At 36.7% G+C, this 18,977-nt stretch overlaps 1 protein-coding gene across 10 annotated transcripts in view; it reads right to left on the bottom strand.

Moving 5' to 3' along the window:
- The window catches only part of NRG3 (neuregulin 3), a 1,064,827-nt gene that overhangs the window by 113,883 nt on the left and 931,967 nt on the right, over positions 1–18,977 (bottom strand). For 7 of the 10 annotated variants that reach the window (XM_086680146.1, XM_086680151.1, XM_086680147.1 and 4 more), the window contains exon 4: positions 12,459–12,485. In XM_086680146.1, coding sequence (XP_086536272.1) covers positions 12,459–12,485 — 27 coding nt within the window. The remainder of the gene's footprint in view (positions 1–12,458; positions 12,486–18,977) is intronic. The other 3 variants (XM_086680148.1, XM_086680154.1, XM_086680155.1) reach the window with 1 other exon arrangement.

Here is an 18,977-nt window from a genome sequence, read left to right as displayed (position 1 = left end):
GTTAAATATCCATAGCTACCAAGAGATAATTTGGGAACAGCTTAGTATTATTTTTGCCTAATTCTCCATAACAAGCAGAGTTACCCTGAGACATGCAAAACATTCTGACTCCAGTCCTTCCTGCTCATCTTCCCCATTAATTCTGCTTATCTTGCTGTATTCCTCAAATCACCTTTCATTTGGTTTTCATGGGGAGTGAAGTGTGAGATAGAAATGGGTCAGAAGGGGGCTACCCTTCACCGTGCTCATGGTCCCAAAGTCAGGATTACCAGGTAAAATACTCAAGACCGAACTAGTTTGAATTTTATGTAAGCAACAAATACTTTTTATACAGTATGTCACCTGTAATTTATCCAGCATATCCACACTAAATGGTGATTTGTTGTATATCTGAAATTCAAATTTCAGTTTGGGATTCTGCATTTTTATTTGCTCAATCTGGCAACCCTGACCACAATGCATGTCCTACCACTGAGGCCCTAGTTGAGTATATGTGTCTCCCTGACTCAGTGTGCATGAAGCCCAGCACAGGTGCAGTGAAGAGAGTGTGATCACATTGCGGAGAACAGACCTTCTTCCATTTTGCTGGTGGGCAGAACTATGGGAGGAATTTAAGCTCTGGAGATATTTGATTTGAATTATAAATTCATCTTTACTATGTATCACTTGAGCATATTGCTTTTACTTCCACTGGCCTTGTTTCATGAAAAAATGAGAACAATAACTGTGCTGGTTGTTTTGTATACTAACTTTCTTTGCCCTGCATGCCTATCTTTGTTTCTCATAATGGCAACCTCACATTGATGCACTAGTCTGAATATCCTCTAGGTCCATTGACATTGTCACAAATGGTGAGATCTCATCATTTTTTTCTGGCTGAGTAATACACCACAACTTCTTTATCCATTCATCTATCAAATTAATACATTCCTTGAATACATACCAAGTAGCTCTTCAAATCTGGTATTTCCACAGGATACTAAAATACAGGATCAATTTTTCCTGGACCAAAAAATTCCAGTCATTCAGATGATGGTGATTTTCTATATCACATATTTGAGATTTCTGATAACTTCGAAAGATAAAATGAGATAACTCATGTGAAATTACCTACTGTGCCAATAAATCACACTAATATTAGCAAGTGTGAATTCTTCTTTATATTTCTCAAAAGTGTAAGCAAGCTTTATCAGTAAAAAGAGTCTATATTTGATATGTTTTCAACACAGTACAGTCTTCTGCTTCAAGACTCATCCAAGGAAATAAAGTGAATGATATCCCCCAGAGAAGAGTGAGTACAACATCCAAGTGGGCAGCTTCTCTGGACAAGAAAAGTTGACTTGACCCCCTTCACCTGTGTCTGATTCCGTTGGAAATATTCATGAAGGGAAAGTAGCCAGCCTACACAACCCAGTAGAAGATATAAAGACACATCTTCAGAAACAAATTCTGAAAAGAGATCTCTAGCTTTCACCGACATTACTCTGTAGAGAGCTGACCCTGAAAACATAGCTGACATTACATGGAATGCCTTGGAAAATTCTATAAGGAAACTCTAGAGTCCTTACTTTCTAAGGTGTAAAAATTAGCACACAGTAAAGAGAACATTAGTATTCAATTTCCTTTTTCCAGAAGAATCAGAGTGATGTAGACAACATGAAAACAAACCTTGGCGAGCATATGGGTCAGAAATCCTCATCAGTGAAGTTGTTCCCTGGAGGAACAGGAGTTAGAACAGCTCATTTTGATTAGCACTTAATAAGCACCAGGCTTTGTGCTAAGCACTTTATATGCTTCATGTGTTTAGATCTGCACGACAACCTGATGAAATTGGTGATGCCATCGTCCCTCTTACACAGACTGGTAACTATAGGATTAGAGATGATAAATCCCTTGTCCCACGTCATACATACACTAGTGGAGCCAGAATTAAACCAAGTCTCTCTGTCCCTTTATGTCCAAGCTTCTCACCACAGAGGCAGAGACTTCCTACATCAAAATCATGTTAAATACTAGGAGCCTGATACATCTCAGAACGACCTAATCAGATATCTGAGGCTAAAAATAGGAATTGACATTTGCAACAAGCTGCCCCGTGTCTGGGATTGAAAAAGCTGAGAGCTCTTGAATTATGTTATTCTGTCCGCTTGAGAATATCCCATTACTCTCAGTATCTCAAACTGCAACTATGACACAAACAGAAAACATGGACCTAGAAGTGAGAACAACCAGTTCATGAGCTATTATTCCTTAAGAACCTACCTGGTCAGTCAAGATCTTCTATGATTACTGGACCACATCGAGGGCTACACAGAACACCTGAGTAAGCCAGAAGCTACACTTTTGAGAAGTCCTCACATGCCCCCCACTGCTTAAACAGAGGGAAATCTCCAGAAAGAATATTGGTGACTGACTGAGAGTTATCTAGAACTAAACCATATGGCCTTGAGTTTCATTGATATTTTGCTTATAGAATTAAAAAAAAAATCATTTAATTACATTAAGAGTTAAGAAAACCATACATCATTTAAATTCATTTTAAAATCAACTCAAGAAATATTTATTGAGTTCTTATAATTATGCTAAACACTGGAGTAAAGATGCAACAGCGAATAAGTCTTATTCCCACTAGAGCTTTTCTAGTAGGGAGACTCATAATAAAAAGTAGACAAATGAACCAGTTAGTAATAAAGGATATGGAAGAAACAGAAGGGGCTAATATGAATGACATGGGAAATGCAATGGAAAGTTTATTAGAAAGTGGATTTGAACTGAAGGCTTTATAATGAGAAGGAAGCATGTGCAGATGAGTACCCTAGCTGAGGTAGACAGAGGGACAAAGAGAAGGCTCCTAGGGCGGGAACAGTGAGTTGGAACCACAGTGGTAGGAAGTGAAGTCAGGGAGGTAGTCAGTACCAGATCATGGAAGACTTGGCATGACAATGTATGGTGTCTGTATTTAATTCTAGATCCATTAGAAAGTTTCATGCTGGGAATGACAGGATTTAAATTTTAAATAAAAAGTTAAATGTTATTTAAATTAAATTATAATGCAAATTGCCTTTGTTGATAAGGACCAATATCCACCCACCCCCCACCCCCCCAATCATCTCATCCTGGTCCTGTTTATTTTAACATCCTCATTAGGATGTTTCTTCCTCTGCCCATGGAAATCCTACCCTTTTCTCAAAGATCAGATCAAGGTCCCCTGTGCCCCTGGTTCTGCTCATTGTTCCTCATCCCCACACCCTCCCAGGTGTTCTGCCCTTGCCTCTTGCTCTGTGCCTGACACAGACTAAATGGCAATTCATCTTTATAATGCCCACAGTGTTATTCAAAGAGCAAGCATTTGGTGAGTATTTGAAGTAAACTTTGAGCTTGGCCCATTAGCTGGGGTTTTGCACACAATGCCTCCAGGCAACTTCTACACAAAGCCACTGCCCAGAATAAGCTAATCTGATCATTATCTGCTTCAAACCTCTGAAGGCTTTCTCTCACAAGGAGATAAAATCACACATCTTTCCAAGGGCATAGTGTCATCATAATTTGTTCTGACCTAATTGACCAACCACATTACCTACCACACTCCCTTGCAGGTGTATTATGCTTCTCCAATTACTTGGGACTCCTCACCATTCCTAAAATCTCCATTCTCTTCTGGCTCTTATTTACCTGTGTTCTTCCTTGCCCCCTTCCCTGTTTCCTTCTGCCATCCCCCAATTGTAGGAATACATTTTATTCTTCCACATAAAGATGTCCCCGGCTGTTCTAAGGAGATGTAGATGCTCCTTCCTCTGTGTTACTTTCTCCCAGCATTTATGAGAGTACAGTTTCTGAAATCCTAGTTCTGTGACATATGCTTCTCTGGAAAAAATATTCATAAGATATTGCTTACTATAGCTTTCTCTCCAAGATTTATGAATGGACAGAAGTATACTGAAGGCTTTGTAAAATCATTCAGCAGAAAACTGCAGAACCTAGTACTTCCCGCAAGGATGTGAACTATTTCTGTGCATATGAAACGCATGTCAGTATCCTGCAGCTGGTTAGGAACCCTCATCTGGCCTTTTGTAAAAGAAAAAGGAACAAAAACCCCTCAATTAAAGTCTTTTTTTTTTTTTTGCATTGAATTGGAATAATTGGTTTATGATTCTGTCCCCTACACTGAGTTGTGAACTCCTTGAGAAACCGTCTTACCTGTCTTGAGCTGTGGCTCTGGCTTGGCAAGGGTGAACTCCCAAAGGGGCTCCACACAGTCTGACTTAACTGCACTACTGTGAACCCATAAAGCAGCCTCTCTGCCTATTGGGGAGAACCAGTATTATCTTTGCTGCATCTTTAGATATTCTGATAGGGATAAATCTGTTATCAGATGACCCACAGGACTGATAAGGAGATTCCAGTCCCCAACCATAGCCTCCCTACCCCCTTTGCCTGGCGCCAAATTACTACTAATGCGGAATGCAGAACTAACAGCCTATGAATTGTTTCCTCTGCTGACGCTCAGATTCAGACCTCTGGAGAGTGATCTCCTCTCAGCCTGCTGGTGTGAAATAAACCGCCTACCTTCCAAGATTTCGGAGTGCCACTTGGTGCTTCGGCCAGGTGATCCAGACCAGGTTCCATAACAATTTAATTCATCATTTTTTTTTTTTTTTTTTTTTGTCAATCTCTCCAATGCAAAAATTCATCTGACTTCAGAAGCAGTTATCAGGGAGAACTGGATATAACAGTCCTTTTTTCTTTTTTTTTTTTTTTTTTAACCTCATTGGGAATTACTTTCCAATAAGCTGAACATCTTTGTTACTCTTTTTTTTCCTAACATACTTAAGATGGTCTTTGGAATCTACTATGAACTTAAAGTATATTTTAGATTAATTGGCATAAGTATGTAATCAACTTGATACTGGTTAAGATCTCACATTCTTTGGAGTCTAATTTGACAATCCAAAAATCCAGTTCTTTCTGTTAGATCTTAATTTTATCTAATAAAATAGCAGTCACCTCTTATAAAAAGTTCAAAAAAATTTTAAGTGTTTTTTAATTGTTTACTTTTTATTTATTTTTAAAAATGTTTATTTATTTATTCTGAGAGATAGAGAGAGCATGCACAAGCAGGGGAGGGACAGAGAGAGAAGGGGAGAGAGAATCCCAAGAAGCACAGAGCCTGATGTAGGGCTCAAACTTATGAGCTGTGAAATCATGAACCTGAGCTGAAATCAAGAGCTGGATGCTTAACAGACTGAGCCACACAGGCATCCCATAATTTTTTAAGTGCTTAAGCTATGGCTTTATTCATTATATTAATAAAAATGTTGCCCTAGAAGCAACGGGAAGCTCCAATCATGGTTGATCTTGATCCTACATACAGGATTTCATTGCCCCAAATTCACCTATCACTAAATTGATATAATCTATGCTTCATCACATTATAAAAGAAATTCTTGGAAGTCTATCCAGGCTTTGCTGTAGTCTACACAGAAACTCCCAATTGAATCATTTAGCAGCTTTCTAAAAAATTATAATGTTAATTTAACAAAAATGCAATAGTCCTATGTCTGCTTTCAGTGAACAATACTTTATTTCCAACTTGTTCACAAAAAAAATACTTTTATCAGTGTCTGCAAATGAATTTTTATTAACCAATTTTGGATCTGATCTATAAAAGCATTTACATAAATGTCCATTTTCTCCTTTGTAGAAATCAAAATGATTACATCTACATATTTTCCAGTACATCTCTTGGTTGTAGCCATTCCTCAAAGAAGACCACTGAAAGTTTTCATTCTCACCTGAAAATTCTGTCTGATTTTAACTTATTTCACTTATAGTCATGACCTTTAGAGACTTTACTGCTAACTACTGGAGGTACAAATATATGCTAATAACTACTATTAGATTAATCATATATGTTATATTATAGTATTTATTATATTATATTATATTATATTATATTATATTATATTATATTATTATATCAAAATATTATTCTAAATGTGTGGTGAGGCAACTTTAGAACAACCAAACTAGGGACACCTGGTCGCCCAGTCAGTTAAGTGTCCGACTCTTGACTTCAGCTCAGGTCATGATCTCACAGTTTGTGAGTTCGAGCCTTGCATCAGGCTCTGCACTGCCAGTGCAGAGCCAACTTGGGATTTTCTCTCTCCCTCTATCTCTGCCCCTATCTCCCCAAATAAACAAATAAAATAAACTTAAAAAAAAGAACAACCAAACCAAGTTGAGATATTGCTTCATTCAAAAAAAAAAAAAAAAAAGAAAGAAAGAAAGAAAGAGAAAAAGAGAAAAACACTTGGAGGTGTTTGTGATTAAGGGAGCTGAATTATTAGCACTTTTACTGAGACCTATGTTAACAAAAAATTATAGTGTAATGAGAGAGGGAGTAGCCATACTACTAAGAGAAAAATAACTTAGAAAGTAAGATTGTGTAAATGTTTGTTAAGCAGAATCTTGGGAAATCATTGGAGAGATGGTTCAATTCACTATTCCATTTGGCAAATGTCTCTTATCAGAGGAGATGAATGTGTAATGCCTTTATACCCCAATGGCATTCAACAGTTAAGACCACCTGATTAATGTCACTCAACACAGTCTGTAATTACCAAGAAATCTTCAAATACAACACATTTCCATAGATTACCCTACATAACACATTGCAGTGATCAGCCAATGGGAGCCTTTTTGTGCACCTGGCAGTTATAATTCTGCACATAAAGCTAAAGACTGGCATCTGGTTCAGTTTTCATTTTCTTGTAGCTTGGATAACATGGGTTACCACCCAAGATTTTTGTACCCTCATGGTACTTGGAAAACATAACCTTTAAACCCTAGGATTAGATACTGAAGTTCACTACCATTTGAAACACTGCCAGAGTACAACCTCTTTGAGTAATCCTGAAGCCCTCATTGTGTGACATGCCCAGCAGTTAGTCACCAGTAGAATTCAAGAGCTCTGAAAGGAAGACAGACTTAAGTTCAAATCGTGTACCTGCAATTTCCTGGCTCTTTAGATGAGATATTTCAGCTAAACAGGCCTCAGTTTTGTCATTTACAAGATAAGGATATACAGAATTCCTACCTCATTCATTCTTTTCTAAAGTTCAATGAGATGATATATGAAGTGCCTGTTTGGTTCAGTCAGTTAAGCATTTGACTTTGATTTTGGCTCAGGTCATGATCTCAGGTTGTGAGGTAAAGCCCTGCTTAAAATTCTCTTTCTCCCTGTCCCTCTGCCCCTCCCTCTCTCTCTAAAAAAAAAAAAAAAGTTCAATTGGATGATATAAAAGTTGACATTAAATGACATTTAACATTAAATAATGTTAACTTTTATTACTCTGAAACATCTAATTTCTTGTGTAGCTTAATATGGCAAAGAAGGGCACATGAACAGGCAAACACTCTTCGCATACAAATACAGACACATTAATCCATAAATTGCTCTTTTGTTTTATAAGAAAACATGATATATTTAAATGAATGAAAACATTTTTGTTCTACATAAATCTAATTCAGAAATTTCAGCATAAAGAAAGAGAATCATCACTTCTGTATCTCTAATGCCAAGTCACAAATGTGGCCTATGTATGAACTCATTGACTGACATATGAGCCTGTTAGCTTTAAAGGAACACACACCAAATCATTTATAATAAGTAGTGTAGCTTTTAGGAAAATACCCCCATTTTATATCATCCTGACAGAATTAGAAACCAGTCTTCAGCACTTACTAAAATATCCTAAAACAATGTTTTTTTACATGACAGAATAAAGAGATACTCAATATATGGTGAAGTATGACCTTATCAATTCTAAAACTATACACATATTTTATACCATACAGTTTCACTATAACACATTTCTAATGCTCTCCTTATAGCAAACTCAGCATTTCATTCTTTTTTCTTTTTTCAACTTCAAAATGCAAATCATTCTAGAATAACTTTTTCAGATTTTAGTTAAAATTCTGCTTTTCCCAAGTCTATAAGTCTTTTGATTTAAAAAAAATTGTACTAGGGCTTACTCAATCAAAATTTGTATAAATACATTGTTATCTTTAAAACAATGTCAAATCACAAATAAGACATTTAACTCAGAGAGTTCATTTTGTTTTTCCGTATGAGAATGGAAGAGATTTGCATGAAATATCTCCCACACAATTTTCAGCTCTCCCTGTGGTTTGTTAATATGTTTGCAAATGGCATTGCACCTGCTTTTATACAAACATCTTTGATGCCTACAGCATCCAATGCATCAGGGCATTGTCAAAGAAATAGCTGCATAACAAATAGCTCAAATGGATATAATGAGATATGCTCCATGATTGAGCACCTAACTCTGTAGCCAGATATTTCTCAGATGAGAAATCCCTCTTTGTGATCAATGTGCCTTCCAAGCTTTGGCCAATTTGACATGCCCTTTGGCCATCTGTCTTCTCTGGATGTTTGGGTGGATTTCTCAATGAGTATTTATGCTTACAATGAAGTTTTGTCTATTCTATCTCCTGATCTGTTCACCCTGTGAGGAAAACTGTGGACATCTTACCTTAAAAATCTCAATTTTCCCTCATGCATGCATGGTGAGTAGGTTAAGTCATTAATTCCAGAAATATTTTTCATGACTGACTTAATACAAACTCAGATTTTACATTTTTTTCACAAACACAATTTTGTGTTTTCACGTACCTTCAAATGCCTGCCCTATTTACGTCAGTTAACTTTCTTTTTTTTAACTGATAGTGTATTCCAGGACGGTATTTATTGTTGATATTTTCATTGTGCCAGTCCCAGAAGCATCAATAAGAAAAATTCACGAATATAATTAAGGACAAATCCTGTTGAATGCTGACAGCTTTATGGACTTTAGGTTTAGCATGGCTTATGTGATAAGATAATTATTCCTTAAAATTATTAAATCAACTCAGAACAGTTTTTTTGGTTAAGTGTTTTTACTGAAGTTGACATTCTTTCTCCAGCCCTAGAGTAGTGACACTAAGGAGCTTATAGATCCAGATAGAGAGACTGAAACATCAAGGCTCACCGTAATGTAGAAGTAATACAGAGCTGGTACTATCTCGACTATGGCATCACTCAGTACAGTTTATCCACTTTGGCTGGTACTCAGCTTACATGTCTCCTCCCCCAGGAAGCTGTCTCTGAATTTCCCAAACCCATTTAGATGCTTTCTTAAAATTCATTTTTTTCCTTCATTGTACCTTGCCTATGTCATTTTGATAGCACTTGTTATATCACCTCCATTATGTGTAGTTTTTCTCTCTTTTTCGTTTCAGAGCCCTTGGGTATGAAAGGATATGGCTTATATATCTGCATCTTCAATATCTCATACATCTGGCATATAGTGAGTGTGAGAAATATAGGTTGATTAAATAATAATAGGATTCTTGAATCATATGATTCAAATCATATGATTTGAAGTTCCTGCTTTAAATAGGAATTTATTAAGCTGCATAAAGTATTCAGCTTTTGAGTCTGATCAATAACATAGACTTGGCCCCTGGGAATACAAAGGCTTAGGGAAAGAGCTGTGTGCTTCAGATCATCGTTTTGTGATCTGTGTTCCAACGCAAGAAAGATGAAATTAACATTGCCCAAAGTAAGAATGATGGAAGTTGAGAAGAAAGGTATTCTAGAACTCATTAAAACACAACTGGCACTTAGCACTGTAGGTACTCCAGTATACTGACATGATTAAGTTTATAGAGACTATGCCTACATTTCTGCTTCCCAGCTGTATTTATGCTAGACATGTCATATTACTGGGATGATACCACCTTCAGTACAAATAATTTTACCCATATGGACTCTAAAATCACAAGTTAAATCTGAAAATATTTGTTCCCAAAGCAACACACAGAATTTTACATATTCAGTTAGAAAATGCGTGGGAGTGAACAGTGTCCAGAACTAGTAAGGTCAGTGGAAACAGTTTATTCATTAACCTATTCACCATTTCAAACAAGCCTTCATTAGTTGTCACCTGTATACATACTACATATTCATTTCTGATTGCTTGCCCACCCCCTTCCATTTAAGGCAATCTCTATTGCTGGAGTCAAATGTTCACACACTGAGAACTTATTTCCTATAAGGCTTCATTGCTATGATTTGACGCCCAGTTTTGCATGACCCACTATAACCTTAGTCTTGACATTTATATAGATGAACTACATAATTACCTATTATATTTCACCTACCAGTATCCTGAAGTCTTTTATATGTTTTAACACAAACTTTTTAATACATATCTTGGTTCCATAGCAAATTGTTACCATAAAGTAACTGTGTCATTGGAGCTCCTCAGGAAAAGCCCAATAGGAGGGTGACGGGTGGATTTTTTTTTTTTTTTTTTAACAATTATAGTTAACGCTGATGCAGCAATTTAGTTTGCTATAACCATGGCTACACCACTTGTGGGGTCTGAAGTTAGTCCAGCCCTACCTATCAGCTACATGGTGTTTCCTATATATGCAGTCATTCTGCTGCATAACCAAACTTCTGAAGCCTCTATTCTCAAAGTCTGCAATGACCGCAATCCACCGGGGCAATTTTCTCTATTCATTAGGCCCAGGACCTATTATCTTCAAAGTGACTGTTAATACTCAGACTTCCATGCTACTAATCCCCGCTATCTAGTAAAAGAGGAAAGTAAAAGCCATATATCCTTCTCAACAATTTATACTCTTCTACATGAACCTGTCTGTAATTTTCTATAATTTCTGACCCGTATGACTACAGTCTCCTTTCCATGCCAACAACGTGTTTGAGTGCTCCCATCATAAGTGTTCATTGATTATATTCAGGTAGCCACCCTTTTGTCACTTCCTTCCACACCTACTTTACATTCCATGATGTTTCATTTGAATTTTATCCTGAATTTCATTGCCCTTATTTTTCATGTCATTTCTCTAGCAAAACCCCAAACCTGCAGGAATTGAACTGTTTCTTCTATGATATAATACCCAGATAATAGAGCACTAATGAAAAATACTACACAACAGGGGAGATCAATTCTAGTATAAATATTAAATCATTAAGCTCTAATTAACGCTAAAAACTTCCAGCAATACAATTGCAAATGTGACATGTTCTCTCAATATATCAGAGGTACCTGGAACTCACCATTTCCAAACCTAATCTAGTAAAACATCTCCCATAAATCTATTCTTCTTCCAGTGTTCTTTTTCGGTAAACGGGCCCCCCTTTTATCTAAATATGCAAACTATGTACCCTGTATTATCCTTGATAATCTCTCCTTCCTAACCTTCAACATTAATTCCTCTCAAATACTTGCTGATACCACATCCTAAATGTGTATCATCTTTTCCCATATTCTCCACAATCACAGTAGTCCAAGCTAATATCATCTTGCCTGAAATAGGTCTTCAGAACCTCAACTGTATATCTATTAGTTTATTACCTATTAACTGTAAGCTTACTAGACTGTAAGTGCCATTGGACCAATTTTTTTGGTCTATTTTTGCTATTTTACTTGCAATATTTTGCATTATTTTCCTTTGTTTACATTGAGCACTTTATAATTATTTGCTGAATGAATGGATGAATAGATAAATGAATACAATTAAATTTGTAACTATTATCTCAATAACCATACTCATGTATGAAGGAAGTATTAATATCTATATCATATAAGACAAAAATCCAAAGTTCAACAAAAGCCAAATAAGCAAAGAATTATTAATGGATATTAATTAATATTAATATTAATATCCATTAATAATGGATATTATGGATTTCTTTTTTTTTTTTTACATAAAATATACACTCAGAAAAGTATGTTCAATTCTTAATGTTATTATCTATGAACATAATAGTAATTCCTGTGGAAGGCATTCCAATGCTTTTAAAAACATACAATTCACTGTAAGTACTTTCACAAGAAATATTTTAATTTTGTAAATGGAAGTGTTTATATAGCCCCTATTCCAAATTTATTGATACTATAATGTATACAAAGTAGTCATCATGCAAAAGGAAAGGGAATCAGGGCAGAAATTTAAAAAAAAAACAGCATTTAAAAATCATCCCTATTATTTTCAATCATTTATTGTTTGCCATCTTGTAGACATTGTGCTAAGCAATTCACATGTTCACTAAAATAGGAACTACTATCATCCCCATTTTACAGGTAAGAAAATGGAGAAATAGAGCAAACAAACCAGGAGCCAAGTCCAACCTCTGTATGGTTCCAGAGATGCACTTATCATTCAATTGCGTTCCCAATAAGTAGTTAAGTCTTTCATTTTGAGCCACTACTTAGTGAAAAATCAACAAAAACACTTTTTACTACTGACAGCATCTGATGATGAGACATTTCAATTATAATCAGATGGGGAAGGAATACACTGTACACATTATGAAACTTAGCTTTTTCTGGGTATTTAAGGAGCAAATTGTGTAGTCTTACCCATGAATTCAATCCCCAAGTGGTCTGCTACACCGAAGTCAGCATGTAAGAAAGAGAAACAGAAAAAGAGAAAAAGATTAGAAAAAATTCCACATGGAAGCCAATGGTTATAAGATTGACCTTTCAAGGCAAAGAATATATCTTTATTTTAACAACCATTTTTTGAGACAGATAATTTACGGATTGTCAACAAACTGAACACTGATTGGCATTTCCCAACAGCCTGGAGCTTCAGATGAAATAATATTGCATCAATTACCAAATATGCTAAGTATAAATTTGGCAAAAAAAAAAGAAAAGGGAGGAAAACAAACATTTACACAAAGAATATCTGGTACTAAATTTATTTTCAGAACTCATGATATTTTAGGTAGAATACTTGTTCAATATAAATTTACCTGGACCTCTATGTTAATGCCAGTAAAGAACCGCATGATACCTTAACCAGGCCCTCTTCATCTTCACAAACCTGGTCCTGATTCACACCCCCGACCCCCCCAACCCCCCATCTGACCCTTGAGTCTTAGGATGATGAAACTTGACAGTACTTCCTACCTATCAAAAATGCATGACAGATGTGTCCATGTCTGTTCTACGTGCATGTGCACAGCTGACCATTTGGACCCATTAATGCTAATGTCTGTCTGTGATCAGCAGAGTGAGAAACTGGGCCCCACTGTGCCCAGGCATTCCACTATTGAGGTCGGTTTATTTAAATGGTGCTTTCTTTTAATCATTCAGTTATTCACTTATTCACTTTTCAAATTCATTGTTTTATTTAATGATACTTTTTGTTGTAGTAACATATTTCTTAAATGAGAATACATGAAAAAATATGGCTACAATTGTATTTGTTTCTAAGACTAATTACTAGGCTTCCTTTTATGAACTTTCTATTTAGCAAAGAAGCTTTTCTTTTTAGAAAATATGCACTCAGTTATCTTGAGGATTTTAGTGTCTTTCCTTTTTTAAAATAATTTATTTTTTAATTTTATTGCAGTAATATATATATATATATATATATAACAAAAAATGCATCATTTTAACCATTTCAAGTATACAATTTAGTGGCATTAATTACATTCACGATGCTGTTCACCATCACCACTGTATTTCCAAAATTTTTCCATCACCCCAAAGAGAACTGTACCCACCAAGCAATAATTTCTCATTTCTTTCTCCTTGCATCCTCTGATAACCTCTAATCTACTTTCTGTCATAATCAACTTGCCCATAAATAGTTTATTGTTTAAGTAATTAATTAAGAAATGTCTTTTATGTAAAGAAAGATTATAATAAAGTTTTTTCAAAGTAGATGCATTACTTCATATGATAATTTTGACTGCTTACTATATAGTATGACAGATACTTAGCACACTTTCATGGAAAGACAGGATTTTTGTTCTCAAGTAATTCAGACATCAGAAGGAGCCCACAGAGACAAAGGTCTCTTAATTCTTTGTAATAGCCCTATAATGGAAACCAGAACATACGCATTGGAAGGAGAGGCCAAGGACTCCTAGGCTTATTCCTGGGAGAAACAGAATATGCTAGTGAAAGAAAAGAGGTTGTAGAAAAGTTGGTAACACCATGTTTGGGTTCTTGTGTGAATAAGAAACTTCTCAATTGTGTGCATTTGGGTCCCTGGAGAGAGAGTAGAATTGTGGTATTTAAAAACGGGGATTTCAGTGAGATTATTTATGGGATTAAAGGTAAGAAAAAAATACACAGGATTAAAAAAACCTTTTTGCATACAGTCGGAATAGAATGCATAAGAAAGAGATCAGAATAAGAAAGTATATAGAAATATAGGAACAGAGCACCTCAAATAGTGGGCCAGAATGTCAGTGATATGACTGGGCAGTTAGAAGGCCACCAGCCTCCCAGCCTAGTTGAATAATAACTTTCTAGTGGAGCTGAGATGGCTCAGAAATGGCGCTTTGTCTGTTGTCTGTTTTGCTGGCAATAGAACCTATGGTCGTCACTCTTAATTGTTCCCACAGCCTTGGCTGCTCCACTCCTATATGTGACAGGGAATATGGAGAATCAGGCTTTGTGAGTCTGGAGACTGCACCAAGGACTGAGTGGCATGCTTAATAAATTTGAGGGCAATCTGAATTCTTTAAGCCATAATGAATTCAGGACCAGTAGAAGGGACAAATCAGAATTTGAAATTTATCTAAACACTGAAAGGTAAGTAGAACATTAAGGAAAGAAAATCTCTCTTCTCTTAACATAGCAGAAAAGTGACATCTGATTATAAGAGTTGGAATTCCCAGAATTACTATGGAGCAAAGTGGCATTGATATTCTTGAATTTTTTTTTTTTGTTATTTCTTTTTAACATTTATTTAGTTTTGAGAGACAGAGTGCAAGTTGGGGAGGGGCAGAGAGAAAGGGAGACACAGAATCTCAATCAGGCTGCAGGCTCTGAGATGTCAGCACAGAGCCTGACACAGGGCTCGAACTCACGAACCGTGAGATCATGACCAGAGCCGAAGTCAGACATTCAATCACCTGAGTCACTCAGGCACCCCTTTATTCTTGAACTTTAAAGAGAAATTATTTATTAATTTTTATAATGAAATTCATGAAAACTGATGCAACTGAAACATATAAATAAAGAGATTATTTAAAATCTCTCTCACGTGTACATATAAACACAACGCAAACACACACACACACTTCTTTTATTAAATCACTAAAAACTGTGATCCTTATTATAGGTCTAAAGCTACTGATAAGCTTTGTTTTCATACAAAAGGATCAATGAAAATCCATGAAAAACATGATAGAAAAGCAATTAATTTTGTCTATTGAGTCATATACAGAACACAAACCAAAATATTTCTCATAACCCTTCACTGGCTATTTCTTAAAGCAAACAGCCTTCTTGGGCATATTCAAGCCTGCATGAAAACATCAAGAGGGATATGGTAGAATTAATCAATTAAGTTTTCATTTATTCATTCACTCAACAAAGTACATGCCAAGAATTACACAGATACTGGGGTGGAAGAGAAAGCATATAAGCTTAAGCAAAAACAGTTTGATTTCCCCTATGACATGTACTAGAATGTATAATTTCTATCTTTTTAACAGTTTGATTAGCTTTTTTTCTGTTCTTAACCCCCTTCACCTATTATGTCCATCCCTCCAACCCCCAACCCCCTGGCAACCACTGGTTTGTTTTCTGTATTTATGAGTCTGTTTCTGTTTGTTTGTTTGTTTGTTTGGTCTTGTTTAAATTCCACATATGAGTGAAATCTTATGGTATTTATTTCTCCGTCTGACTTATTTCACTTGGCATAATATCCTGTAGGTCCATCCGTGTTGTTGCAAATGACAAGATCTCATTCTTCCTTATGGCTGAGCAATATTAACTTTTTATGGCTGAGCTTGATTAACTTTTCTATGTAAACATTACAATTCTTTTGGAATAGTCACCCCTTATGATGATATAATAGTGCCTAACACTTACTGAGCATTTATGATTGCCAGGAACTGCTTTCAACATTATCTTGCAGAAACATATAAGATTGTCACTACCCTCATTTTACAGATGAGGGACGAGGCATGGGGAGGGGCACAAACTTCTCCTAAACTACATTGCTGTAAATGGTAGAAATGCAATTGAGACTAAGCATAGCCACCAATGAGTGACACTCAGGGTTTACATTTGCCTTCCCTATGAAGGAAAAGCTAATATTTATGAAACTATCAGGTAATAAAATGTTCAGGGAGGAGTTATCTAATCTACCAAAGAGAACAAATTATTTTCATGTATCCTCAGGCACTGTAGGAGCATGGCTTATTTATGTGCTCACCTGTAGTATATTCATAAAGTGACCAATATAAGCTAGGTGGAGGGGGGTTCCTTCTCTCCAAGGGACCAAATTGGCAAATCATCAATATTCTTCATTGGTTACTAGGGAGACTTCTTCATGATGAGGCTGCTCTAATTGAAGTGATTTGCTTGTATATACAGCAAGGGGTATATAAAGAGTTGTGTCTGAATCTGTGCCAAACATTGAACCAAATAATCTCATAATTGGCAGTACACTTAATAAGTGACTGCAACCCACTGCAGACCTGAAATATTCTCCAGATTTGAGGGCAAGGCAGGTGACTGGAGAGACAAACGTAATATTCTGGAAAGTCAAAAACTCCCGGAAATTCAAGGCCCACATATTTCCGAAGTGTCCACAGTTCCTTATGTGCAAGGAATTCAATGTCTTTTTTTTTTTTTTTTTTCATATGGTAACAGACAGAGGCTACCAACAATTTCCTCAGTGTGGACAGGGTGAGGAAGAACAAGCAAAGACAATCCTTAACTGGATTCCAATCCCAGGGCGAGGCAAGGCAAGATGTTACCCAACTCGCCATGAGTGACTCAGTGCAATGCAGCACTGGGGCACTGCGACATGAATGTAGGGTTTTGGTGTCATTTTTGTGTTACAAGTAACTGAACAAGGCAATTCTATCACAGAATAGTCCCAAATGTGATTGTTTAAAACCATGTCACATGGGATGTGGAAAAACGTGCCACAGGAAATTATTGTTCTGTGTTTAAAAAAGTTAGGATACTGTCTTCAAGTTCAACAGGTTTCTGCATTGCAAACATGTCTAAAGACCTTCAAATGTGTGCTGAGACTCTCCCAGCAGTGGTTCAGTCGAACATATTTCCCACCTGGATGTCAACCACTTCACCATGAAGCAACCTGTAGAATTAATGACTGAGGCATCTACTCTCAGGGAAATAGATGCCATAGAAGTGTCCAGGAAAACAGCCACTCAACTATAAACCATGTTGGTTATAAATGGTTTTTTTTCCTAATAACAGAACCCAAATCTGTCACTGTGTGGATCCCATCCACAGATCCTTGTCAAATGACTCTTCACTGGTGACACTAAATTGGATTTACGAAGATGGTAAACTGGGTCTTGAATATTTACTGACCCCCAACACCTGGGCTTATCATTCTCTAGTAATTTCTAGAATCGCTGTAAAGAGTTATAATTGCCTCACACTTCAACAGTGAGTCCGTGTATTCTGCTTACTCCCAGATCACGGACATGGTTATGAGATGCCATATCTTGAGACAGAGGTATGTGTGCCCCAGTTTATTATTGTAAGATGGACAAAGCAAGAAAAGCTGGGACAGGCTTGAAGGTTTCTGCTTAGGGCAACAGTGAGGGCTGTGGGTGGACCTGGTGGTGGTTGCTGAGGGAAGCTTCAGTTTGGAAGCAATACTTGGGATCCACAGAATACATATACACCTTTCAAGAAGGTTCAGGGGTCAAAGGATAGGGGAACAGGGTGCACCACAGGCTACCAGGGCATATACCTGTATCATTAGGGGGAAGTGATACTTGGCAGTCATTGAGAGAATGCACAACTGGGAGAAGGGTGGCAGCCTGACCCGAATCTTTCAGGCCTGAGTTCCTACAGTGGGGAGGGAGGCAAGCAGGCAAGAGTGTGAGCACAGGGCTGCAGGGTGAGGCAGGAAATTCCCTCTCTAGGCACTGGTGTCCTGAAAGAAGAGGGTATTATCATATTACCTTTTTTCCCAGTTATTTAGTGCAAGTTAGGAGATGAATGCAGGTCAAGTTCTGAACTCTATGCTGTCTATGCTAAATTATACTTTAGCACTACATATTTGATTTTAAAAATCTATACATGTTCATAAATAAAGTTTAGAAAGTAAAACATCATGGTAATGATAAATCGACACCTCTCTCACTACCTCCAAAAGGTAATTCCCGTTATATTTTGGTTTATTTTTTTTTTAGTTCCTCTGTCCATGTAAAATAAAGTTAAGATAAATTTTACACAAAATCACCCTGCATGATGTGCCTGTGTCAGAGGACATCCTGTGGCCATTTTAGCTCTATAATCCCAATGCCCCTCTCCCCTCCATCATATCAGAACTGACAGCTTTTTCTACTGTTGAGAGTAAGCCCTGACATTATTACTGTGGCCAGCCTCACACCAGACAGGTCATCAATCATAAAGAAGCAAAATCACTTTTGTAGAAAAGCACACAGACCCATTCTCCTTTCCATGGGCCTTATTATAAAACATGGCCTATTTTTCTTCTCAAAAGCTCTATTGCTGATTCCTGCTAAGCAAAGAGACACCTGCATTTCACACCCCCTTCTCATTCTCTGCATAAGCATGTCCATTTGTAGCAAAGGTGGCCATGGAGACTGTGCTGCATGTTCAACCAGGGCAAACTCAAGATGAGCAGCCTGTTCCATCAAATGAAATCTCGAAATAGGATTACAAAAGAGGTTTACGAATGACCACCTGCCTAGCTCGCTCCTCAAAGATGAATCTTGCCTAAGTAGCTTGTAGAATTTTCCGGTGAACACATCTTGGAGTATTAGACTTAAGTCTGATTCCATGTTCACAGTTATTGAGCGGAGAATAAGAATTAGAATCATATAGAAGAACTCTCCATTCAAAAACATACTACTTTTTTTGATTCTATGATTAATGATAGTAAATTTGTACAGC

The sequence above is a fragment of the Puma concolor genome, chromosome D2 (assembly GCF_028749965.1).
Source record: "Puma concolor isolate L17-30 chromosome D2, mPumCon1.1.hap2, whole genome shotgun sequence".
NCBI lineage: Eukaryota > Metazoa > Chordata > Mammalia > Carnivora > Felidae > Puma > Puma concolor.
This window is presented reverse-complemented; position numbering and strand designations above follow the sequence as displayed.